Consider the following 26,938-nt stretch of genomic DNA (forward strand, 5'->3'; position numbering starts at 1 on the left):
ATCGCTCCTTCCGAGAGGATCCCTAATTATGAGATCATTAATCAATCCTGTCTCATTACACAGGACCAGATCTAGGAGCGCTTGTTCCCTCGTAGGTTCCATTACATACTGTTCTAAGAAACTATCGTGGATACATTCTATAAACTCCTCCTCAAGGCTGCCTTGACCGACTTGGTTAAACAAATCAACATGTAGATTAAAATCCCCCATGATAACTGCTGTACCATTTCTACATGCATCAGTTATTTCATAGAATTTACAGTGCAGAAGGAGGCCATTCGGCCCATCGAGTCTGCACTGGCTCATGGAAAGAGCACCCTACCCAAGGTCAACACCTCTACCCTATCCCCATAACCCAGTAACCCCACCCAACACTAAGGGCAATTTTGGACACTAAGGGCAATTTATCATAGCCAATCCACCTAATCTGCCCATCTTTGGACTGTGGGAGGAAACCGGAGCACCCGGAGGAAACCCATGCACACACGGGGAGGATGTGCAGACTCCGCACAGACAGTGACCCAAGCCGGAATCGAACCTGGGACCCTGGAGCTGTGAAGCAATTGTGCTATCCCCAATGCTACCGTGCTGCACGTTTCTTGGTTTATTGCCTTCCCCACCATAATGTTACTATTTGGTGGCCTATAGACTACTCCTATCAGTGACTTTTTCGCCTTACTATTCCTGATTTCCACCCAAATGGATTCAACTTTATCCTCCATAGTACCGATGTCATCCCTTACTGTTGTCCGGATGTCATCCTTAAATAACAGAGCTACACCACCTCCCTTACCATCCACTCTGTCCCTCCAAGCACGGGCTTGGAGGGCCGAAGGGCCTGTTCCTGTGCTGTACATTTCTTTGAATAGTTTGATACCCTCGGATATTTAACTCCCAGTTGTGACCATCCATTAACCATGTTTCAGTAATGGCCACTAAATCATAGTCATTCACAATGATTTGCGCCATCAACTCATTTACCTTATTCCGAATACTACGAGCATTCAGGTAAAGTACACTTATGGCTTTTATACCTCTGTTTTGAATCTTAACATCTCGATCAGTAACCTCTCCTAAGTTATATTTCCTCTTAACTTTTCTCCTAATTTTCCTTGTTGTTGAACCCACATCTTCATGTAACAACCTGCCGCGTCGCTTACCATTTATGTTTTTACTTCCCGTTTTATTCCTTTTAGTATTACTGGGCCTATTCACTGAGCTCCCCTCAGCCACTGTACCTTGTACTGTCGCCCTTTTTGATTTTTGACTATGGCTTCTCTGCCTTACACTTTCCCCCTTACTGCCTTTTGTCTCTGTCCCTGTTTTACTACCTTCCGACTTCCTACATCGGTTCCCATCCCCCTGCCACATTAGTTTAATTCCCATTAGTTACAATGGGAAGGTGCCGTGGGAAGGGGCTGAAGGGCTGGGGTGACGGTGGAGAGGACCAGGGCATATCGGAGGTAACGGTCCCTGCGGAATGCTGACGGAGAAGTAAGGGGTTTGGTGGTGGTATTTCGACACCTTGGGCGAGTGCGCGGTCAATTCCAGCCCCACAGGCGCTGGAGTGCCAACACAAGTGAATTAACCAATAATTTGCATAAAGTTTCTGAGATCATTGACCCTTGATTGCTCCAATGACTTATAGGCACCAGATATGTAAGTGAAACATAAAAAAAGTTTATTTGTAACATCATAGAATATCGGCCAAGAGTGCTTCCCCCCCCCTCCTTTACCATTCCACTCTCTACCCAAACACACAAAAGGCAGACACTCACACGCAGAAAGGAAAGGGAATGGAGTAAAATGATAGGGATTAAAATGGGAGACATACAAGTGTTCTTGTTGCTGATATTGAGATTGTTGTAGCCGGCTATCTTCCCAGGACAAGGAGTGTTGAAACCACCAGTTGGTTTGGATCTTCTAGCATGTGCATTCAGGCAGGACTCTCAGGCTGTGGGATCCCCTCTGGGAGTAACTTTAACTTGTATTCACCTGGTCTTCACACAGAAGAGCTGTTTAATTCTAACTTGCTCCCACCTCCACCAGATTGACTATCAGCCTCACTGAGATGAGACGAGAGTTCTCCATATGAAAATTGAAAAAAAGATTTTTAACCCCCCCCCCTTCCGCCTCCAGCTGGTGTTGGACTGAATCCTCAAGAGAAAGGTCTTTATCCTGGACCTTCAGAAAGAATCCATCAGGAAAGAGAGAAATCAGCTATCTGGCCTTCTAGCTGATTGATCAAAACAAATCTGAAAGCCAACACAGTCCTACAAAGTGAGGAACATTCCGGAACGATTAGCACCAATAAGCACTGAGTGTTGGTCAAGGCCCGGGAATTGAAAACAGCTCATTGGCTGCCAGTCAAGTTCATCAAAATGTGTCATTACTGGACCAAACCAAGCAGCACATCTCACCGAGGGGGTTTCCGGAGGTCAGACCAACAAACATATCTGCCAGGGTATCTTGTTTTGTTTTAAACTTAAAAGTGCAGTCTATCTGAAAGACATAAACCCCAGCAATGTCCAGGCACAAAAGTTATAAAAGCCCCAAAATAACAGGAAATAAAGGGAATACACAGGGGGAACCAGGTTTAAACAGGAGGATCCTTACAGTGGTGTCATGCTGGAGTTGGCAGAACTGGCAGAGGTTGACCCTTTGAATGCAGAGGCTGGTGGGGTGCGAAATGAGGACAGGGGGGACCCTGTCCTGGTTCTGGGAGGGAGAGGAAGGCATGAGGGCAGAGAAGCAGAGATGGGTTGAACCCGTTTGAGAGCCCTCTTGACCACAGTGGGTGGGAATCCTACAATGAGGAAAAAGGCAAACATGTCAGAAGTGCAGTTTTCGAAGGCGACATCATCAGAACAGATTTGGCGGAGGCGCAGGAACTGGAAAAATGGGATGGAGCCCTTACAGGTGCTGGGGTGTGAGGAATTGTACTCGAGGTAGCTGTGGGAGTCATTTCCACAGATGTTATTTCCACATTATCGTTTGAAACAGGAGGTGACCAGTTAGGTGCATCATTTGATGAGATCATATCTGACCCGTAAATAAACTCCAGTTACCCATCTTTGTTCCAGATCACTCAATGCCATTACCTAATAAAAATATTCTCACCTTTTGAATGCTAACAGATATAGTGACAATTCAAACCATTGCAGTCTCAGTAGCCAACCTCTTTGTACATGTTGATAGGGATGTATCAACATCCTGGACCTGTCTGATTGACAGATTCCCGTACCAGCCTCCCCGAACAGACGGCGGAATGTGGCGACTAGGGGCTTTTCACAGTAACTTCATTTGAAGCCTACTTGTGACAATAAGCGATTTTCATTTCATTTCATTTTTTCATCCCCAGAAACTGTTGGTCCAGGGCTTCTAATCTGTGATCAATGCAGGAAGTTGTTATATTTTATATTTTGTTGTAATATCACTAAAAGTCTTTGTGGGATACAGACGATGTAATTAATGGGAGGAGCCAGGTCTGTCTGTGATTTTGACAGTTTGGCTATAGGTTTCGAGTGTGATATGACAGAAAGATTGTTAGGTTGTTCCTGAAAAGGTCTCTCTCCCAAGGGCTGTACAGCGAACAGCAAGTAACCCTAATTTCTAACAGACAGGAAGCTGAGTGGGAATAAACAGATTATTTTCAGAGTGGCAGGCAGTGACCAGTGAGGTACCGCAGGGTTCAGTGCTGGAACTCAACTGTTCACAATATACCTTAATGATTTACAACGGAAGATGGAATTGCATGCAGTATCTCCAGATTTGCAGAAGACGCTAAGCTGTGTGGCAGTGTGTGCTGTGAGGACGATGCAAAGAGGCTGCAGGGTGACTTCGACAGGCTGGCTGAGTGGGAAAATACTTGGCAAATGTAATATAATGTGGGTAAATGGAAGGTTATCCACTTTGGTGGCAAAAACAGGAAGGCAGATTATCTGAATGGTGGCAGTTTAGGAAAAGGGGAAGTGCAACAAGACCTGGGTGTCATGATGGAACAGTCGCTGAAGGTTGGCATGCAGGTACAGCAGGCAGTGAGGAAAGCTAATGGCATGCTGGCCTTCATAGCGAGAGTATTTGAGTATAGGAGTAGAGATGTCTTGCTGCAGTTATACAGGGTCTTGGTGAGGCCACACCTTGAGCATTCTGTGCAGTTTTGGTCTCCTTGTTTGAGGAAGGACATTCTTGCTATTGAGGGTGTCCAGCGAAGATTCACCAGACTAATTCCCGGGATGGCAGAACTGACATATGAAGAAAGACTGGATCGACTGGGCTTGTACTCACTGGAGTTCAAAAGAATGAGAGGGAATCTCATAGAAATATATAAAATCCTGATGGGACTGGACAGGCTAGATGCAGGAATAAAGTTCCCGATGTTGGGGATGTCCAGAACTAGGGGTCACAGCCTAAGAATAAGGGGTAAACCATTAAGGATTGGGATGAGGAAGAACTTATTCTCTAAGAGTGTTGTGAACTTGTGGAATTCTCTACCACAGAAAGCTGTTGGGGCCAGTTCATTGGATATATTCAAGAGGGAGCTGGATGTGGTCCTTGAGGCTAAAGGGGTCATAGGGTATGGAGAGAAAGCGGAAGTGGGATACTGAATTTGCATGATCAGCCATGATCATATTGAATGATGGTTGAATGGCTTGAAGGGCTGAATGGCCTACTCCTGCACCTATTTCTATGCTTATTTATGAGTGGAATTTGACTATATTGGTTGGTGTAGTGACTTAAAGTTTTTCCTTTTTCTTTAAGAACTGTTTAACTGTGAATTGTAAAGCTATTTTTTTGATGTTAATGTGGTTAATTCTGTGTTTCAATTAAAGCTTTGTAATATAAGATACCTATTGGTCAGTCACATTTCTAGGTGAAGTATCCTTTCCTCACAGTTTTACAAATTGCAAACTGTTTGGAGTTTCTAGTCTGGTATCCTAACAGAATTTGAGATCTGGTCCGATATTCTAAGAGTACAAAAGTGATTATACATGATGTAGATGTAGGAATTACTACTCCAATTAGGCAAAATCCATATAGACTCAATCCACTAAAGTTGGCACGGGTTCTGATATCATTGAAGTGAGTTATAATGATTGGCGCTCACCTATTGTGTTGGTACCAAAACCAGATAAAACACAACGATTCTGTGGTCTATAGAAAAGTCACTGCGGTAACAAAGTCAGATGTGTGTCCTAATTTTCAATTGGAAGACTATTGAAAAGGTGGGACATGTGAACTTTATTATCAAAACTGACTTACTAAAGAAAAGGATACCGACAAGTCCCTGAATCAGAAAGGGCGAAGGAAGTTTGGCTTTTGTAAAGTCAAATGGTCTGCATCAGTTTAAAGTAATGCTGTTTGGACTGAAGAATGCGGCAGCAACATTCCAAAGACTAACCAACAAGGTCATTTCTGGGCTTAAGAATCGTGCCATGTACATTGACGATCTGGTGGTGTTCAGCCAAACATGGTAGGAGCATTTGGAACATCTAAAGGAATTGTTCGATTGACTACAGAGGCAGACTTGGTGGAAAACGTGACTAAAAGCGAGTTTGCAAAAGCCCAAGTCACATTCTTAGGCCATACTGATGGACATGGTCAGGTGGCCCGATGGAATGTGAAAATGAAAGCTATTGGGGACTTCCCAATACCATCAATGAGAAGAGAAATTCAGAGATTTCTGGGCATAAATGGTTTCTACACAAAACTTGTGCCAAATTCTAGCAGTGCGGTTGCTCCACTGACTGAACTTTTAAAAAAGAACTAGAAATTTAATTGAACGTCAGAATGTCGGGAGGCATTTGATAATCTGAAAACTGTGCTAACCACCGCACCAGTTTTGGCAAATTATGACAAGCGATTTAAGGAGGCCATTGATGCGAGTGATATGGAAGCGGGTGGTGTACTATTTATTATCAGAAAAATGATGAAGGAATAGAAAGACCTGTTGGCTATTTTTTCAGAAAACTAAATGTTCATCAAATTCAACCACTGAGAAGAAGATATTGAATGTGGCATTGGCATTGCAACATTTTGATATTTAAACAATTCATCAGAGGTTTATACAGACTATAAGCCATTGAAGCTTCTGGAGCAGTTTAAAGATTGAAATGCAAAGCTGTTTACATGGAGTTTATTGCTACAACCATTTAACTTGAAAATAAGACCTGCGGCCAGAAGAGAAAATGTGATTGCAGATGCCTTATCACGACTTTGTGTTGCAAGAAGGAACATTCAAAGTTAGGAAAGGAAGAATGAAATGGACTCTACTGATGTATAAATTTTCCTACATGAATATTACAATATATGTATCATAGGTGTAATAGCAATGTTTTGTGATGAGTACATTTTCAAGTTGAAAAGGCTTTGGAAAATGAAGCCATCTCTTCATGCTACTGGTTCATCTTTTTAGGGGGGGGGGAGATGTGATGAATGTAGAAATTTTTATATTATATATTTGTTCATAGAATTTACAGCGCAGAAGGAGGCTATTCAGCCCATCGAGTCTGCACCGTCTTGGAAAGAGCACCCTAGTCAAGCCCACGCCTCCACCCTATCCCCCATAACCCAGTAACCCCACTTAACCTTTTTGGACACTAAGGGCAATTGATCATGGCCAATCCACCTAACCCGCGCATCTTTAGACTGTGGGAGGAAACCGGAGTACCCGGAGGAAACCCACGCAAACTGCACAGTCACCCGAGGCCGGAAATGAATCTAGGTCCCTGGCGCTGTGAGGCAGAAGTGCTAACCACTGTGCTGCCCTTTGTTGCAGTAATGTTATTTGAAAGAAACTGGGTTTAAGATGGATTTAGCCAGAATGTGTACTAAAGCTGTGATTAAGGGGGTCATAAAAGTGAGGGAACCCTTGATATTGCAGGGGGAGTGCTCTGCTGGTTGATTTGAGAAGCATTTACCTGTTTACAGATATGTGGCAAATGGAATATTTCTTTGGTTGGTGGTCCCTGGGACGTAGATAATTGATGAGAGATATTTGCTCCAGGCTAAACAGGTCAAGGGACATCTTGTGAGAGGAGGGTGAAGAATGCCTTATGCTTTGGCTACAGTTGATGATGGGAGGAGCCAGGTCTGTTTCCAGTTTCAGTTTACCATAGGATTTTAGTCTGCCAAGAAGTCTCTTTCAGTTTGCTCCTGAAAGATTCTCTCCAAGGGTTCCGCACAGAGAATAGCAAGTAAACCTGATTGTTTGTGGGATTTGATTGATTCGGTTTTGCTCAATTAGAATATATAGCGGCAGGTGGAATAAGTTTTTCCTTTTACTTAAGAACTGTTGTAACTGTTATCTGTAATGCGATTTCTTTGTTGCTAATGTGGTTAATTGTGTGTTTAAATTAAAGTTTGTTTTGACATAAAAGTTACCTATTGGTCAGTGTTATCACTCCTGTAGTGCAGTCACCTTTCCCAACAATTTTACAAATTGCAAATAGTGGGGTTCTCATATGGGATCATAACATCCTGCATCATCACCCCCTGCACCCCCACCATCCCTACCCCCTGAACCCGCCCTGCCCGCAAGCATACCCACTGCATCACCACCCACCTACCCCGCAGCCACACCCCCGCAGGAGTTTGTACCCGCGCACCCTCCGTCTGCCTTCGCGTCCGCACCCACTGCGTCCGCCCTCGCAACCACATACCGTGTCCGCCTTAGAGCGCGTGCTGCCCTGCATGCGTCTGCCCTTTCATTCAACATGCCCCCCCTGCCCTCTCATTCAACTCGCCCCCTTCCCTCACATTCAACATGTCCCCCCTGCTCTCTCACACAACACACACCCCGCCCTCTCACTCAATGCGTCCCCCTGCCTTCTTACTCAATGCGCCCCCCTGCCCTCTCACTGAACACCCCCCTGCCCTCCCACTCAACACGCCCCCCTGCCCTCTCGCTGAACACCCCCCCCTGCCCTCCCACTCAACACGCCCCCCTGCCCTCAACACTGCCCCTGCCCTTGTACTCAACACACCCCTGCCCTCGCACTCAACACGTCCCCTGCCCTCGCACTTAATACACCCTGTAAAGCTCTGTACCCCATACAAGGACTGTACAAGCCTTGAAACCCTGCTTTCCACATAGGCTCTCCATTATTTCATGCCCGTATGTGCACTCACCTACACAGACATTTGCCTTGTGCCTGCACCAGTAATGCACACCTGACCCCATCCTTGCTCCTCGTCTTTGCCCCTTCCTCCTACAACTGCTCTGCACCTATGCCCTACCTCCTCACCCATGCTGTGTCATCTGCATGTGACCTGTTCCTGCATATTCCCTTTACGCTCATCCATCCATGTCCTACCTCCTACAACTTACACAGGCACCCTCACCCACATTCATCATGTACTTAGCTGGCACCTGAAAGTGAGGTTCTCCTTACCACGAGGTCCTCCACTGATCCATTGCCGTTGATGACAAGTCCATTAAGTTGCTCCTGGATTTGCCCAATGGTTTGGGGCAGATCCCGTGCTGGAATAAACCATTCATGTTCCTCTTCTTCTTCCAACATCTCCTGGAAGCAGCGTTCGATGAATTCTTCTTCCCATAACTCCTCTACAATCTAGGACGGACCAAAGAAAAATGCTCTTTACTGTTTAGTACAAAACACCATCCCCTTCTGAACCAAAGCCATGGTTCATATTCCAGCCCAAGCCTTTTTGAATACGTACAAGTGAGTATTTGTTTAAAAAGTGAATTATGGTTGGGTTAAAAGACTAGAGTGGCAAGTCCCTGCATATCACTAATCCACTAACCTCATGCTAGAAAAGACAAGTGGAATGTTCTGTGGAATGCTTCTGTTCTGGAAATGCCTCCATTTAAAACTTTCATCCTTGTTTATAAATCTCTCCACGAGCTCCACCCTCCCTATCCGTAACCTCCCCCAGCTCTTCAACTCTCTGATCTCCTCCTGATTATTGGTCTCGGGTACCACTTGATTTTAATTATTCCAGCATTGGCAGCTGAAGGCTTTAAGCTATGGAATTCCCTCACAAAGCCCCTCTGCCCTTGTCTCCTCTTTTTAAGAGGCACCCGAAAAACATTTTGGTCAAGAATTTCATCTCCGCAAACCTGATGACACATTTTATCCAATAATGCTCTGGTGAAGCACCATAAATGTTCAAGGTGCTTCATAGGTGGAAGGTCGCTGTTATTTTACATGAATGGACACTGAATACAGAATGAGGAAAGTGATTAATCTGGGCAAGGGGATCTGGAGTTCAGATCTGTGCTTCCCATTGCAGGAAGGGAAGACGGATCAGCACGCTCCTGATAATGACATCAGTTATTATCAAATGCCAAAGGCTCAGACATTTTAATCTTTTGTTAATTTGGAGGAAAGTCATTCAAAATTGTGGAAGTTGTTGAGGTTAATTACCTAAATACAATCGGGAGCAAGAAAGACAGACTGAGAAGCATCACAAGATCAATGAAGGAATATGGGTTATTAGATCAGGGAACAATTCACCACAAGGGACGATAGAGGCAGAGACTGACTATTTCATGGAGAAATAAGAACCACCTCCAGAGGAAGTCTCCTACCTGATTATTTTATCGAGACTATACAACTTGTTCAGTGTAAACGTTGCCAATGCACCCTCGTCAAATCCTGCCTGCAATTTGAACATGGGACTATTACACTTCACTAACAGATTCATGAGTCATACTCCTCCAAGAGAAAAACATACCGACCTTAAGTCCCGTATGTCAGTCAAGAATCTATCGACCTCTGCCGTAACAATATTCAATGACCCAGCCTCCACGGCTCACAGTTAATTCCAAAGACTCGCGATCCTCTGAAAAAATAAACTTGTTCTCAGCTCTTCCATTTGATAAGATCATGGCCTCTACTCTCTTCTCAATCTCCTATACCTTCTGTCCCGTTTGTCAGTCAAGAATCTATCTACCTCCGCCTTAACGATATTCAAAGGACCAGCCTCCACGGCTCACAGATCATTCCAAAGGCTCGCAATCCTCTGAAAAAAGAAACTTGTTCTCATCTCTGTCTTCAATGGCAGACCCTTATTTTTAAAGAATTTCCCCTGGTTCTAGTCTCTCTCACAAGGTGGAACATCCTTTCAGCATTCACCCTGTCAAATCTCCTCAGGATCTTGGGTTTCAATACGATCACCTCTCAATCGCCTAAACTCCGCTGGAGACAGGCACGGTCTGTCCAACTTTTGCCTCAGAACATAAAATCCCGCACATCCCAGATATCAGTCAATTTGAGCATTCTCTGCAATTCTGCAAAGGCAATTATATCTTTTCTCGAAATAAGGAGGAAAAATAAGGAGCCCTGATTACAAGATGACCCATTCAGCAGTCAGTTGGGTTCAGTGGCTTGTACACTCACTTCAGGCAGCAGGTCATGTTTTTAAACTAAAGTACAGACAGTCCATAATTAAAGCTGACACTCCAGGGTAGTACTGAGGGACTGCTGCACTGTCAGAGGGTCAGTACTGTGGAAGTGCTGCACTGTCAGAGGGTCAGTACTGAGGGAGTGCTGCAATGTCAGAGGGTCAGTACTGAGGAAGTGCTGCACTGTCAGAGGGTCAGTACTGTGGAAGTGCTGCACTATCAGAGGGTCAGTGCTGAGGGTGTGCAGCACTGTCAGAGGGTCAGTGCTGAGGGAGTGCGATACTGGCACAGGGTCAGTACCGAGGGAGTGCTGCATGGCAGAGGGTCAGTACCGAGGAAGTGCTGCACTGTCAGAGGGTCAGTACTGAGGGACTGCGGCATTGTCAGAGGGTCAGTGCTGAGGATGTGCAGCACTGGCTGAAGTCAGTATTGAGGGTGTGCTGCACTGTCAGAGGGCCCGTACTGAGGGAGTGCTGCATGGCAGAGGGTCAATACTGAGGGAGTGCGGCACAGGCAGAAGGTCAGTACTGAGCGAGTGCAGCACTAGCAGAGAGTCAGTACTGAGGGGGCGCCGCCCTGTCGGAGGGTACATACTTTAAAATAATATTCATTCAAGTGATGCGGACTCCAGTGATTAAGCGACCATTCATTGCCATTCCCCAATTAGAACATAGAACATAGAAAATACAGCACAGAACAGGCCCTTCGGCCCGTGATGTTGCGCCGAACCTTTGTCCTAGATTAATCATAGATTATCATTGAATTTACAGTGCAGAAGGAGGCCATTCGGCCCATTGAGTCTGCACCGGCTCTTGGAAAGAGCACCCTACCAAAGGTCAACACCTCCACCCGACACGAAGGGCAATTTTGGACACTAAGGGCAATTTATCATGGCCAATCCATCTAACCTGCACATCTTTGGACTGTGGGAGGAAAACGGAGCACCCGGAGGAAACCCACGCAATACACGGGGAGGATGTGCAGACTCCGCACAGACAGTGATCCAAGCCGGAATCGAACCTGGGACCCTGGAGCTGTGAAGCAATTGTGCTATCCACAATGCTACCGTGCTGCCCTTAAGAACAAATAAATCTACACTATATCATTCGACCGTAATCCATGTACCTATCCAATTGCTGCTTGAAGGTCCCAAATGTTTCCGACTCAACTACCTCCACAGGCAGTACATTCCATGCCCCCACTACTCTCTGGGTAAAGAACCTACCTCTGACATCCCCCCTATGTCTTCCACCATTCACCTTAAATTCATGTCCCCTTGTAATGCTTTGTTCCACCTGGGGAAAAAGTCTCTGACTGTCTCCTCTATCTATTCCCCTGATCATCTGATAAACCTCTATCAAGTCGCCCTTCATCCTTCTCCGTTCTAATGAGAAAAGGCCTAGCACCCTCAACCTTTCCTCGTAAGACCTACTCTCCATTCCAGGCAACATCCTGGTAAATCTCCTTTGCACCTTTTCCAAAGCTTCCACATCCTTCCTAAAATGAGGCGACACAGTACTCCAAATGTGGCCTTACCAAAGTTTTGTACAGCTGCATCATCACCTCACGGCTCTTAAATTCAATCCCTCTGTTAATGAACGCCAGCACACCATAGGCCTTCTTCACAGCTCTATCCACTTGAGTGGCAACTTTCAAAGATCTGTGAACATAGACCCCAAGATCTCTCTGCTCCTCCACATTGCCGAGAACCCTACCGTTAACCCTGCATTCCGCATCATATTTGTCCTTCCAAAATGGACAACCTCACACTTTTCAGGGTTAAACTCCATCTGCCACTTCTCAGCCCAGCTCTGCATCCTATCTATGTCTCTTTGCAGCCGACAACAGCCCTCCTCACTATCCACAACTCCACCAATCCTCGTATCGTCTGCAAATTTACTGACCCACCCTTCAACTCCCTCATCCAAGTCATTAATGAAAATCACAAACAGCACAGGATCCAGAACTTATCCCTGCGGTACGCCACTGGTAACTGGGATCCAGGCTGAATATTTGCCATCCGCCACCACTCTCTGACTTCTCTCGATTAGCCAGTTCGTTATCCAACTGGCCAAATTTCCCACTATCCCATGCCTCCTTACATTCTGCATAAGCCTACCATGGGGAACCTTATCAAATGCCTTACTAAAATCCATGTACACTACATCCACTTCTTTACCTTCATCCACATGCTTGGTCACCTCCTCAAATAATTCAATAAGACTTGTAAGGCAAGACCTACCCCTCACAAATTGTACTTGAGAAGGTGGTAGTGAGCTGCCTTCTTGAACTGCTGCAGTCCCTGTGATGTAGGTATACTCACAGTCCTGTTAGGGAGGGAATTCTGGGATTTTGACCCAAGAACACTTATGTATTTCCAAGTCAGGTTGGTGAGTGACTTTATGGAGAACCTCCAGGTAGTGGGGTTCCCATGTATCTGCTGCTCTTGTCCTTCTGGATGGTAGTGGCGTGTGTTTGGAAGGTGCTGTCTCAGGAACCTTGGTGAGTTGCTGCAGTGCATCTTATAGTTGGTGCACACGGCTGCCACTGTGTGTTGATGGTGGAAGGTCTGAACGCTTGTGGAAGGGCTACCAATCAAACGGGCTGCCTTGTCCTGGATGATGTTGAGCTTCTTGAGTGTTGTTGGAGCTGCACTCATCCAGGCACAAGTGGGGAGTCTTCCATTACGCTCCTGACTTCATAGAATACCTACAGTGCAGAAGGAGGCCATTCGGCCCATCGAGTCTGCACTGACCATCTGAAAGAGCACCCTACTGAGGCCCAATCCACCATCCTATCCGCGTAACCCCCACCTAAGGGTAATTTAGCATGGCCAATCCATCTAAACTGCACATCTTAGGACTCTGGAAGGAAATTGGAGCACCCGGAGGAAACCCACGCAGACACGGGAAGACTGTGCAAACCACACAGTCAGACAGTCACCCGAGGTCAGCTAACATTGAACATCAGGCGCCTGCTGAACGTGATCATGACCCCATCCGGGGTCAGAGCACCTGAGGTGATCGTCTCCCTGGACTCAGAAAAGGCCTTCGACAGAGTCGAGTGGAAGTACCTTGTAGAGGTGCTAGAGCGGTTTGGGCTCGGAAAAGGATTCACCTCATGGGTGAAACTCGTGTACAACGCTCCCATGGGCGTACGGACAACAACACCAGTTACCAGTACTTCCAGCTGCACAGGGGCACCAGGCAGGGATGCCTGCTGTCGCCGCTGCTGTTCGCCCTTGTGATCGAACCATTAGCGATCACTCTCAGAACAGCAAAGAACTCAAGTGGGGTTCAAAGAGGCAGGGAGCACAGAGTCTCGCTCTATGCGGATGACCTGCTCCTCTACATCTTGGACCCACAAAGCAGCATGGAAGGAATCATCATGCTCCTGAAAGAATTCGGTGTCTTCTCGGGCTACAAACATGAGCAAAAGTAAGATTTTTCCCGGTGAACCTGCAAGGAGGAGGAGGGGCAGCATTGGTGGGACTGACGTTTAAAAAAGCCTGACACAAATTCTGCTAACTGGGGATCCAAATCGCTCATGACTGGACGAGGAACCACAAATGGAACCCGACCAGTCTGACAGAGGAAGTTAGAAAAGAACTGCAGAGGTGGAACACACTCCCACTCTTCCTCGCAGGGAGAGTTCAGACGATCAAAATGACCATACTGCCCAGATACCCCTTCTTACTAAGATCCATCCCGATCTGTATCCCCAAGGTCTTTTTCAACTCCCTGGACAAATTAATCATGGCGTTTGCATGGGGGGAAAGAATGCTAGGATCGCAAAAAGGTCCTACAGAAAACAAAATCCAGGGGAGGGCTAGCACTCCCAAACCTACAATTCTACCACTGAACAGCTCCTGCAAGGGGACCTCTGTTGGAATCTTTAATTTGAAAGGATCTTAACTTGCCGAACTACGCCAAGTTGGGGGAAGCTTAGTTGATGAATCAAAGTCCTGGCGCAATACGACAAGTTGTAAGATCCTTTCAAATTAAAGATTCCAACAATTGGCGAGTCATGGCAGGAGGGGAGCAGTGCTGAATGACCTTCGGAGGCCCAGGTGACGACGGAAAGCTTCGAAGATAATCGGAGGAGGTCCGGAACCTTCGGGAAGCTTCGGAGATAATCGGAGGAGGCCCAGAAGACAGCCGGAACCCACGGCTAGACTAGGGTAAGAAATATCTTTTTCACCCATTAAAAGTCTTAAAGCCGCATCAATCAGTACTTCGACCCTTGAAAAGAACATTTTTATAGACTGTGTTAAATCAATCAGGTGCTGGTCGTTGAAACTAAAATAAAACGGGACTGAAAAAATAGTCACGGCAGTCAGCGATCAAGAAAATTTATGGCTGATCCAAATCAAAGTGTAGATTCAGAGCCTTTAGCAGGCAGAAAATTACTCCCCACTACATCCAAGGGGGGTGCTGGAATACCAGATGTTTCTGTTGAAGATATGTTGGGGGATTTTAGATCTTTCATTCGTAGACAATTTGGACTGTCTGAAGTTGCCACAAAAATTGAATCAAAATATGATATCCCCAAAGGACAGTGGTCCCTTGATAATATCAAGAAGGCATGGGGTAAGACCACACGGTTAAACGGTGGAAGACGTATGAAATGGTCTTTTGCAGTAATGGCACAGCTCCAAAAACATCAAGAGACAATTGCAAAAACTAAATTTGATCATGAGTATAGGTCCACTAAAGACCAACTAATTGCAGTTGTTGAAGATTTGCAAGATGCAAAATCCAAACTTGAGCATTATGATGAAATTAAAACAGAATTGCGAGTTGCAAAATCCAAACTTGAACATTATGATGAAATTAGAACAGATTTGCAAAACAAAACCTCTGAACTCCAGCAGTTATCTTTTCAAATAACAGAATTCCAAAATCAAGTTTTTGAAGGAGTCAAAATACCGACAATTGCAATTGAAAACTGAGCGAATTGAACTTGAAAATTGCAAGTTAATCGAAGAAAGATGTGTTTTAGCTGAACACTGCAAAATTTCTGTGCAGAAATTTGAACAAACAGCACAAACTCAGAAAGCAGCCCAAGCGCCCCACCTAGTGGCACAATCGGCAATTGCACAGCCAAGAACAAATGTCACGAATAAATCAGTTCCTTTGTCAGATGAATCAGACGAAGATAGTGTTCAAATCCAGCCCATGTTACCTGCTGCTCCAGCGGCGGCTGTTGCAGCACCTGCAGGAATATCAGCAGTAACTACAATTTCACCACCAGCGCCAGGGCAAACATGTACCCTTGCTCCATTAAAATCATGTAAGAAAATACCACAATGCCTTTTCTGTGGTAGAGTAGGACACTGGATTTCAAAATGCTATCATAAACAACGGATGGATTCGAGAGATGATAATGAAGTAGACAATGTTCACTACAATACATCTCCACCTTGTGGTCAACAATGTAACGAGTACCAACAAGACACACCCAGTATGGCTTCTGGTCAGCAAACTGGCTAAGCAACTACAACCATGGTTTACTTTTACAGTTAATCAACAACAGTATCATAATAGCCCAACTGTTTACCACATGGCTTTACAGAATCATCTCAGGCAACTGCCTGTTCAGCCTTCCACCATTATCCAATATGAAGATGATGTTCTGATAACCTCCATCAATAAAGATGATCATGATAAAGACTTACGGGTAGTCTTGAACCACCTCAGTACTAATAGTCACAAAGCTAGCTTTCACAAAGCACAAATTGCCCAGAAAGAAGATGTTTACTTGGGACAGAAAATTTCCAAAGGAAAAAGGGAACTTAATCAGAACAGAACGGCTGCCATCAAAGCAGCTAAAGAAACCTCAATGTATCGCTAAAAAGTTGCCAAGAACTGTCAACTTAAGAAAACTGTCATTATTCTGAACGTTGCTTTATTAATTTAAAGAAATTAACATCTCTTGTCAGCTGTGTTTCCTTTAACAGAATCGACAAATTCATCTACAGAAAATCAAGATACAGCACAAGATTGGTTCAGTTATATATTTAATAAGTTATTGCATTTGATATTTTAAAATAAATGTTTGGAATTAGTCTGGAAATTAAAACTTCAAACAACGTGGAAGCCGGTTTAAAAAAAAAAAATATGTTCCAAAAGAACAGATCGTTCAAAGACATTTGATAATGGGAATTTGGCAGCAATCCAACTTTTACTCCCAGTCCATTTGAGTGACAAAAAAAAGAGTTTAGAGATGCGAATGGCATCATTCCAAGCTATACGCCCCCTTTTTGTCTCTGCAAGAAAATTAACCCTTTCAACAAGCTTGTGTGTATAATCCAGAAGATGTCAAAGACTTGACATCAATTTTGATAATCATTTTACCATTTATTACTAGATCATATGTTCAACTTTTATTGTATAATCATTTTATTTGTAGACATGAAGTTCTTATTAATTGTTTATTGCTGAATTATGTAATCATGATATCAATTTTCAATTAGTATATCAATGTTCCGTAGTATTACAAAATCGAATGGCACTTGACTATGTGCTAGCTGAAAAAGGTGGCACCTGCGCCCTGACAGGTGCAGAATGTTGCACTTTCATTCCCGATAACTCTAAAGAAGTTAAAGATTTGGCATTACATATCCAAAAAGAAATCAAAAAACTTGATCCACCCCAATTTATCTCTCTCTGTGATAAAATTTGCGGGTGGCTTGGACCCACTGGAATGTCCACAATAAGAATAATCCTATTCTCCTGTGTAGCTGTATTCATTATTTACATAACATACCAATGTGCTAAGTGCATAAAAAAACTCTTCGCTAAACGCAGGGGACCAACTATCAGAATGATTCAAACTAACCCAACTGTACCCGCAATTGATGAACTGGAGCTGAAATACTATTATTGAAATGTTACTGATCAATCAACTATTTGACTATTATTAACATATTGTATAATTTATTAATACTGAATCAGTAGGATCAAATTTGATTAATTTATTAATTATAATAATTATTTTGACTATTATTAACATATTGTATAATTTATTAATACTGAATCAGTAGGGTCAAATTTGATTAATTTATTAATTAAAATAATTATTTTGAAATGCCTGTTGCAATGTTAAGTGTCCATTCTATTGTTTAAAACTGCAATGACAATATGAATGAGTTATTCTTTGCGCTTTTACCTATCCTATCGCATTAATGATGTATTTTATCTTATGGTAATATATCTCACTTAATCTTTCGATTTATCAAAGGGCCGACTGTAGAAGCCAGGTATTTTGAATACAAATAGTATCGGTAAAAGATAGCTGTTTAAGCATAAAAATTAAGCCCCAGTTTTAAATACACATTTAAAAATGAGAATTTCAGCACACATAAATTCAGGTCTTCAATAGATACATGAAACAGCATAAAATTCCATCATAGATTATAACAGCACAGTTGCAAGACAATTTGACACTGCTTGTGCTAATTGTCAAGGACAAGGACTGAGTTCCATGGCAATGAGGTGGCAGGAGTCCAGTGCAGTTTGTAAGAGCATTGAATCATATATATATTTTACTCAATCTTTCTCGATATGAAGTCTCCATTGTTACATTAGCCAAGCTAGCTTAAAACCAGTCTATTGCTGGTAAAGATTAGCAGAATATCACATTCTATAACATGTAGACATGAAACAATTAAAAGCTGATGTTGCACATTGAAGATGGACGGCTTGCCATCAAATCAAATGTGTTTGAGTCTAACCCAAACCAATTAGGATTATATTGGGGTGTGATTAGATGACTTAAGACAGATATGAAAGTGTATAACTGAAAAGTTTCCGCCCGCCATTTTAGTGTCTTTCTGTAGTCTTTGTGTTGCGTTGTAAGTTATCTTTCTGTTAGTTTGTTAGTCTGTCCTTAGTTGTCTGTCTTTAATTCTCTTAGTCTGTCTGTTAATGTGAGATGTCTTTTCCGGGGTGTTAGTCTGTGTCAGTAATGTAGTGTACTTTTGACTTTGAGTTTGAGTTTAGCTGAAGATTAGCTCTCTCTCTTCATGTTTCATTTCCAGACTTTGACCTTTTAAAAGTTACTTTTGAGCTGTCTGCCTAAGCAAAAAAGATAATGTCTTTGATTCTCTGAAAGCTTCGAATTGTCTACGAATTACCTTTTAAATGACTTTCAAATTGTAATCAAGCAACTACAAATAAAACAATTCTTTTTGGCACCTGAGAAGTTTTAACTGCAAATTTCTGCTGAGTCCCAGTAATCGCAAAGTGCTACTGGTAACCGAATAGCAGAAATGATATAAATTCCTTCAACTTTACACAGTCGAATAATACTAGGAATCCAACAACTTGGAATAGTCCAGAAATATTATAAATCTTACAACTTGGCGTAGTTCGGCAGGTTAAGATCCCTTTCAAATTAAAGATTCTAACAACCTCTCTCCGGGCCCTCGCCACAGCGGCACTCCCATCCCCACCGAAGAAACAGTCCAGCAGCCCAGTGGTGATAGCCACTCTCCAGACGTGGAACCAACTACGGCAGCAATTCGGACTGACCGAAATGTCCGACAAAGCCCCCATCTGCAATAACCACAGGTTCACACCAGCACTCACTGACTCCACCTTCAAAAGGTGGAGACAGGACGGGGGGACATTGACTGTCAGGGACCTATACACTGATGGTTGGGTCACAACATTGGAAGAACTGACGCAGAGATTCCAACTAGCTAAAGGCAACAAACTCAGATACCTTTAGCTTAAAAACTTCCTACGGAAGGAGACAAGGACATACCCGCGACCACCCGACAGACACTATTGGAAGAGCTACTGGACGCAGGCATCCTAGGCAGAGGGAACTGTAGTGACATGTACGGGAGCATTGCGGAAGTGGCTGCTGGGAGGTAAGTCAACCTTTAAAAGCACTGGTCTTTGCAGGGGCAGGCCAGTCGATTTCGGCGGGAGAACAGCTGGTGAGTCAGTTTCAGCGGGAGCATTGCAGGAGTGGTTGCTGGGAGGTACGTCTGTCCTTTAAAAGCACTTGTCTTTGCAGGGGCAGGCCAGTCGATTTCGGCGGGAGAATCAGCTGGTGAGTCAGTTTCAGCGGGAGCATTGCGGAAGTGGCTGCTGGGAGGTAAGTCAACCTTTAAAAGCACTTGTCTTTGCAGGGGCAGGCCAGTCGATTTCGGCGTGAGAACAGCTGGTGAGTCAGTTTCAGCGGGAGCATTGCGGAAGTGGCTGCTGGGAGGTAAGTCTGTCCTTTAAAAGCACTTGTCTTTGCAGGGGCAGGCCAGTCGATTTTGGCGGGAGTGGAGCTGGCTGGTTAGTCAATTTCAGCAGGAGCTGAGAATTTTTCTTTTTTTAAAAAATTAGTTTTTTAGGCGGGAACAGGAAGTCGACCCGCGGACGTCTGGGAAGACCCTCACCAATAAATTCTGGTGGAGAGGAAACCCGAGACACTACACGTGTAGTGTCTCCCACCCGCCCTCCTCCTCTAACCTAATAATAAAACCCATTGGTCTGAGGTAGGTACCATATTTTATTATATTATTATTATTTTTTATAAAAATTTAATTTAGTTGTTAACCAGATCTTGGTAGAAAGTAAGAGGAATGGCAGGGAAGGGAGTGCAATGTTCCTCCTGCAGGATGTTTGAGGTGAGGGATGCAGTTAGTGTCCCTGCTGATTTTACCTGCGGGAAGTGCTGCCATCTCCAGCTCCTCCAAGACCGAGTTTGGGAACTGGAGCTGGAGTTGGAAGAACTTCGGATCATTCGGGAGGCAGAAGGGGTCACAGATAGCAGCTTCAGGGAATTAGTTACACCAAAGATTGGAGATAGGTGGGTAACTGTAAGAGGGACTGGGAAAAAGCAGTCAGTGCAGGGATCCCCTGCGGTCGTTCTCCTGAGAAACAAGTATACCGCTTTGGATACTTGTGGGGGGGACGATTTACCAGGGGTAAGCCATGGGGTACGGGCCTCTGGCACGGAGTCTGTCCCTGTTGCTCAGAAGGGAAGGGGGGAGAGGAGCAGAGCATTAGTAATTGGGGACTCTAGAGTCAGGGGCACAGATAGGAGATTTTGTGGGAGCGTGAGAGACTCACGTTTGGTATGTTGCCTCCCAGGTGCAAGGGTACGTGATGTCCCGGATCGTGTTTTCCGGGTCCTTAGGGGGGGAGGGGGAGCAGCCGAGTCGTGGTCCACATTGGCACGAACGACATAGGTAGGAAAGGGGACAAGGATGTCAGGCAGGCTTTCAGGGAGCTAGGATGGAAGCTCAGAACTAGAACAGAGTTGTTATCTCTGGGTTGTTGCCCGTGCCACGTGATAGTGAGATGAGGAATAGGGAGAGAGAGCATTTAAACACGTGGCTACAGGGATGGTGCAGGCGGGAGGGATTCAGATTTCTGGATAACTGGGGCTCTTTCTGGGGAAAGTGGGACCTCTACAGACAGGATGGTCTACATCTGAACCTGAGGGGCACAAATATCCTGGGGGGGAGATCTGTTAGTGCTCTTTGGGGGGGTTTAAACTAATGCAGCAGGGGCATGGGAACCTGGATTGTAGTTTTAGGGTAAGGGAGAATGAGAGTATAGAGGTCAGGAGCACAGATTTGACGTCGCAGGAGGGGGCCAGTGTTCAGGTAGGTGGTTTGAAGTGTCTACTTCAATGCCAGGAGTATACGAAACAAGGTAGGGGAACTGGCAGCATGGGTTGGTACCTGGGACTTCGATGTTGTGGCCATTTCGGAGACATGGATAGAGCAGGGACAGGAATGGATGTTGCAGGTTCCGGGGTTTAGGTGTTTTAGTAAGCTCCGAGAAGGAGGCAAAAGAGGGGGAGGTGTGGCGCTGCTAGTCAAGAGCAGTATTACGGTGGCGGAGAGGATGCTAGATGGGGACTCTTCTTCCGAGGTAGTATGGGCTGAAGTTAGAAACAGGAAAGGAGAGGTCACCCTGTTGGGAGTTTTTTATAGGCCTCCTAATAGTTCTAGGGATGTAGGGGAAAGGATAGCGAAGATGATTCTGGATATGATCGAAAGTAACAGGGTAGTTATTATGGGAGACTTTAACTTTCCAAATATTGACTGGAAAAGATATAGTTCGAGTACAATAGATGGGTCGTTTTTTGTACAGTGTGTGCAGGAGGGTTTCCTGAAACAATATGTTGACAGGCCAACAAGAGGCGAGGCCACGTTGGATTTGGTTTTGGGTAATGAACCAGGCCAGGTGTTGGATTTGGAGGTAGGAGAGCACTTTGGGGACAGTGACCACAATTCGGTGACGTTTTCGTTAATGATGGAAAGGGATAAGTATACACCGCAGGGCAAGAGTTATAGCTGGGGGAAGGGCAATTATGATGCCATTAGACGTGACTTGGGGGGGATAAGGTGGAGAAGTAGGCTGCAAGTGTTGGGCACACTGGATAAGTGGGGCTTGTTCAAGGATCAGCTACTGCGTGTTCTTGATAAGTATGTACCGGTCAGACAGGGAGGAAGGCGTCGAGCGAGGGAACCGTGGTTTACCAAGGAAGTGGAATCTCTTGTTAAGAGGAAGAAGGAGGCCTATGTGAAGATGAAGTGTGAAGTTTCGGTAGGGGCGATGGATAGTTACAAGGTAGCGAGGAAGGATCTGAAGAGAGAGCTAAGACGAGCAAGGAGGGGACATGAGAAGTATTTGGCAGGAAGGATCAAGGAAAACCCAAAAGCTTTCTATAGGTATGTCAGGAATAAGCGAATGACTAGGGAAAGAGTAGGACCGGTCAAGGACAGGGATGGGAAATTGTGTGTGGAGTCTGAAGAGATAGGCGAGATACTAAATGAATATTTTTCGTCAGTATTCACTCAGGAAAAAGATAATGTTGTGGAGGAGAATGCTGAGCCCCAGGCTAATAGAATAGATGGCATTGAGGTACGTAGGGAAGAGGTGTTGGCAATTCTGGACAGGCTGAAAATAGATAAGTCCCCGGGACCTGATGGGATTTATCCTAGGATTCTCTGGGAGGCCAGGGAAGAGATTGCTGGACCTTTGGCTTTGATTTTTATGTCATCGTTGGCTACAGGAATAGTGCCAGAGTACTGGAGGACAGCAAATGTGGTCCCTTTGTTCAAAAAGGGGAGCAGAGACAACCCCGGCAACTATAGACCGGTGAGCCTCACGTCTGTAGTGGGTAAAGTCTTGGAGGGGATTATAAGAGACAAGATTTATAATCATCTAGATAGGAATAATATGATCAGGGATAGTCAGCATGGCTTTGTGAAGGGTAGGTCATGCCTCACAAACCTTATTGAGTTCTTTGAGAAGGTGACTGAACAGGTAGACGAGGGTAGAGCAGTTGATGTGGTGTATATGGATTTCAGCAAAGCGTTTGATAAGGTTCCCCACGGTAGGCTATTGCAAAAAATACGGAGGCTGGGGATTGAGGGTGATTTAGAGATGTGGATCAAAAATTGGCTAGCTGAACGAAGACAGAGGGTGGTGGTTGATGGGAAATGTTCAGAATGGAGTACAGTCACAAGTGGAGTACCACAAGGATCTGTTCTGGGGCCGTTGCTGTTTGTCATTTTTATCAATGACCTAGAGGAAGGCGCAGAAGGGTGGGTGAGTAAATTTGCAGACGATGCTAAAGTCGGTGGTGTTGTCGATAGTGTGGAAGGATGTAGCAGGTTACAAAGGGATATAGATAAGCTGCAGAGCTGGGCTGAGAGGTAGCAAATGGAGTTTAATGTAGAGAAGTGTGAGGTGATTCACTTTGGAAGGAATAACAGGAATGCGGAATATTTGGCTAATGGTAAAGTTCTTGAAAGTGTGGATGAGCAGAGGGATCTAGGTGTCCATGTACATAGATCCCTGAAAGTTGCCACCCAGGTTGATAGGGTTGTGAAGAAGGCCTATGGAGTGTTGGCCTTTATTGGTAGAGGGATTGAGATCCGGAGTCGGGAGGTCATGTTGCAGCTGTACAGAACTCTGGTACGGCCGCATTTGGAGTATTGCGTACAGTTCTGGTCACCGCATTATAGGAAGGACGTGGAGGCTTTGGAGCGGGTGCAGAGGAGATTTACCAGGATGTTGCCTGGTATGGAGGGAAAACGTTATGAGGAAAGGCTGATGAATTTGAGGTTGTTTTCGTTGGAGAGAAGAAGGTTAAGAGGAGACTTAATAGAGGCATACAAAATGATCAGGGGGTTGGATAGGGTGGACAGTGAGAGCCTTCTCCCGCGGATGGATATGGCTGGCACGAGGGGACATAACTTTAAACTGAGGGGTAATAGATATAGGACAGAGGTCAGAGGTAGGTTCTTTACGCAAAGAGTAGTGAGGCCGTGGAATGCCCTACCTGCTACAGTAGTGAACTCGCCAACATTGAGGGCATTTAAAAGTTTATTGGATAAACATATGGATGATAATGGCATAGTGTAGGTTAGATGGCTTTTGTTTCGGTGCAACATCGTGGGCCGAAGGGCCTGTACTGCGCTGTATTGTTCTATGTTCTATGTACGAACGACTGCTCGAGAGGGCCAACACCCAACTGGATGCGACAAGGAGGAAATGGGAGGAAGACTTGGGGTTCGAAATAGGGTGGGGACTCTGGAGCGAAGCACTGCACAGGGTCAACTCTACCTCCCCATGCACGAAGCTCAACCTAATGCAGCTAAAAGTGGTACATGGAGCCCACTTGACCAGAACCCGAATGAGCAGGTTCTTCCCGGAGGTGGAGGATAGATATGAATGGTGCCAAGGAGGCCTGGCCAACCACACCCACATGTTCTGGTCTTGCCCCAGACTTGCTGGGTACTGGACAGCCTTCTTCGAGGCAATGTCCAAAGTGGTGGGGATGAGGGTGGAGCCATGCCCGAAAGTGGCAGTCTTCGGGGTATCAGACCAGCCAGATCTCTTCATGGGGAGGATAGCGGACGTCCTTGCTTTTCCTCCCTGATGCCCGCCCTAGAATCCTACTTGGTTGGCGATCAGCAGCACCACGTAAAGCTACAGATGGCTGTCCGACCTATCAGAATTTCTCCAAATGGAAAAAATCAAATTCACCATCCGTGGGTCAGAAGAGGGCTTCCACAAAACATGGGAACCATTCACCCGACTGTTCCGAGACTGGCAACAGTGAAGAAGGGGGGGGAAGAGAGGGGTCAGGCAGGGCGAGGGGAGCTGGGGGGGGGGGATTGTATGCTGAGCCAGACAGTGACAGACTGCAAATAGAGAAACCAAAAAAGAAACCCATGAGACCAGACAACAAATGAAAACGAACGGCAATGTATATAATTTTGAAAATGCCAATAAAAAGATTTAAAAAAAAAAGAATTGAACCTGAGACCGTGGCGCTGTGGGGCAGCAGTGTGCCACCGTGACTTGTGCTTTGTAGATAGATGGTGGAAAGACTTTGGGGAATCAGAAGGTGAGTTACTAGCCACAGGATTCCTCGCCTCTGACCTGCTCTTCTAGCCACAGTACTTATATCGCTAGTTCAGTTGAGTTTCTGGTCAATGGTAACCCTAGGATGTTGATAGTGTGGAATTCAGTGATGGTAATGCCGGTAATGCCACTGAATGTCAAGGGGACATGGTTAGATCCTCTCTTGTTGGAAATGGCACCTGTCAGCCCAAGCCTGGATATTGTCCAGGTTTTGTTGCATTTCAACATGAACTGTTTCAGTATCTGAGGAGTCGCGCGAATGGTGCAGTCATCAGTGAACATCCCCACCTCTGATGTTCTGATGGAAGGAAGGTCATGAAGCAGTTGAAGATGCTTGGCCTAGGACAGAAAATGTGCAAGTTCGGTGGATTGGCTATGCTGGAAAAAAAGGTAGGTGGATTGGCCATGCTAAATTGCCCCTTAGTGTCCAAAGATGTGCAGGTCAGATAGGGTTATGGGGATAGGGCGGGGAAGTGGTTCTAGTTAGGATGTTCTTTCAGAGCGTCGGTGCAGACTCATTTTTTAAAAATAAACTTAGAGAACCTGATCATTTTTTTCCCCAATTAAGGGCAATTTAGCATGGCCAATCCACCGACCTTGCTCATCTTTGGGTTGTGGGGGTCAAACCCAAGCAGACACGGGGAGAATGTGCAAACTCCACACAGACCGTAGCCTTGGGCCTGGATCGAACCCGAGTCCTCGGCACAGTCGGCAGCAATGCTAACCATTGCGCCACCATGCTGCCCTTTCATCAGTGTAGACTCGATGGGACAAATGGCCTCCATCTGAACTGTATGGTTCAATGACAGTACCCTGAGGAACTCCCTCCAGGCCTGTAACAGTCATACTACCTTTGGCCGGGCGGCACGTGGCGCAGTGGTTAGCACTGGGACTACGGTGCTGAGGACACGAGTTTGAATCCCAGCCCTGGGTCACTGTCTGTGTGGAGTTTGCACATTCTCCCAGTGTCTGCGTAGGTTTCACCGCCACAACCCAAAGATGTGCAGGTTAGGTGGATTTGCCATGCTAATTTGCCCCTTAATTGGGAAAAGAAAATAATTGGGTACACTAAATTTATTCTTAAAAAAGTGATACTAGCCTTGGCCAAAACCCTCAGCACTTCCTTGTGCTGTATCCCCCTACACCCTTCCTATGCATGTATTTGTCCAGATGCCTTTTGCACGCTGTTAATGTATCTGCTTCCACAACCTCCACTGGCAACGCGTTCCAGGCACTCACTACCCTCGGTGTAGAAAACCTGCTTCGCACATCTCCTCTAAGCTTTGCCCCACAGACCTTAAACCTATGCCCCCTGGTGACTGACCCTCCACCCTGGGAAAGAGTGCCTGCCCATCCACTCTATCCATGCCCTCATAACCTTGTGGACCTCTATCAGGTCACCCCTCAACCTCCGTCGTTCTAATGAAAACAGTCCGAGTCCAATCAGCCTCGCTGCATAGCTTACACCCTCCAGACCAGGCAACATTCCGGTAAACCTCCTCTGCACCCTCTCCAAAGCCCCCACATCCTTCTGGTAGTGTGGCGACCAGAATTGTGCGCAATATTCCAAGTGCGGCCTTACCAAGGTTCAATACAATTGTAGCATGACTTGCCAGTTTTTATACTCAATGCCCCGTCCAATAAAGGCAAGCATCCCGTACGCCTTCTTGACTGTCTTGTCCACTTGTGTTGCCACCTTCAAAGATCTGTGGACATGCACGCCCATATATTCCTAAGAGTTTTGCCATTTACGGTATATTTCCCCTCTATGTTAGACCTCCCAAAATGCATTACTTCACATTTGTCTAGATTAAACTCCATTTGCCATTTCTCTGCCTAAGTCTGCAACCTATGTCCTGCTGTATCCTCTGACAATCCTCAGCACTATCTGCCACTCCACCAACCTTGGTGTCATCCCCGAACTTAATAATCAAACCAGCTACATTTTCCTCCAAATTGTTTATGCATACTACAAACAACAGAGGCCCCAGCACAGATCCCTGTGGAACACCACTGGTCACAACCTTCCATTCAGAAAAACACCCTGTACTGCTACCCTTTGCTCATGAAGTAATGACCTGGAGCTGAAATGATTGACCTCCAACCACAACAATCTTCTTTTGCGCCAGGTGTAAAGAACCTCTTTCCAAACCTTGTTTTCCCTTTTTAATTC

At 45.3% G+C, this 26,938-nt stretch overlaps 1 protein-coding gene across 5 annotated transcripts in view; it reads right to left on the reverse strand.

Moving 5' to 3' along the window:
* Positions 1-26,938, reverse strand: part of LOC140426728 (polyadenylate-binding protein-interacting protein 2-like) — a 251,899-nt gene that overhangs the window by 18,595 nt on the left and 206,366 nt on the right. For 4 of the 5 annotated variants that reach the window (XM_072511845.1, XM_072511846.1, XM_072511847.1 and 1 more), the window contains one exon: positions 8,394-8,573. In XM_072511845.1, coding sequence (XP_072367946.1) covers positions 8,394-8,573 — 180 coding nt within the window. Of the gene's footprint in view, positions 1-8,371; positions 8,574-26,938 lie in introns of all 5 variants that reach the window. The other variant, XM_072511848.1, reaches the window with a different exon arrangement.

This window comes from Scyliorhinus torazame, chromosome 7 (assembly GCF_047496885.1).
Source record: "Scyliorhinus torazame isolate Kashiwa2021f chromosome 7, sScyTor2.1, whole genome shotgun sequence".
In the NCBI taxonomy this organism is placed as follows: domain Eukaryota; kingdom Metazoa; phylum Chordata; class Chondrichthyes; order Carcharhiniformes; family Scyliorhinidae; genus Scyliorhinus; species Scyliorhinus torazame.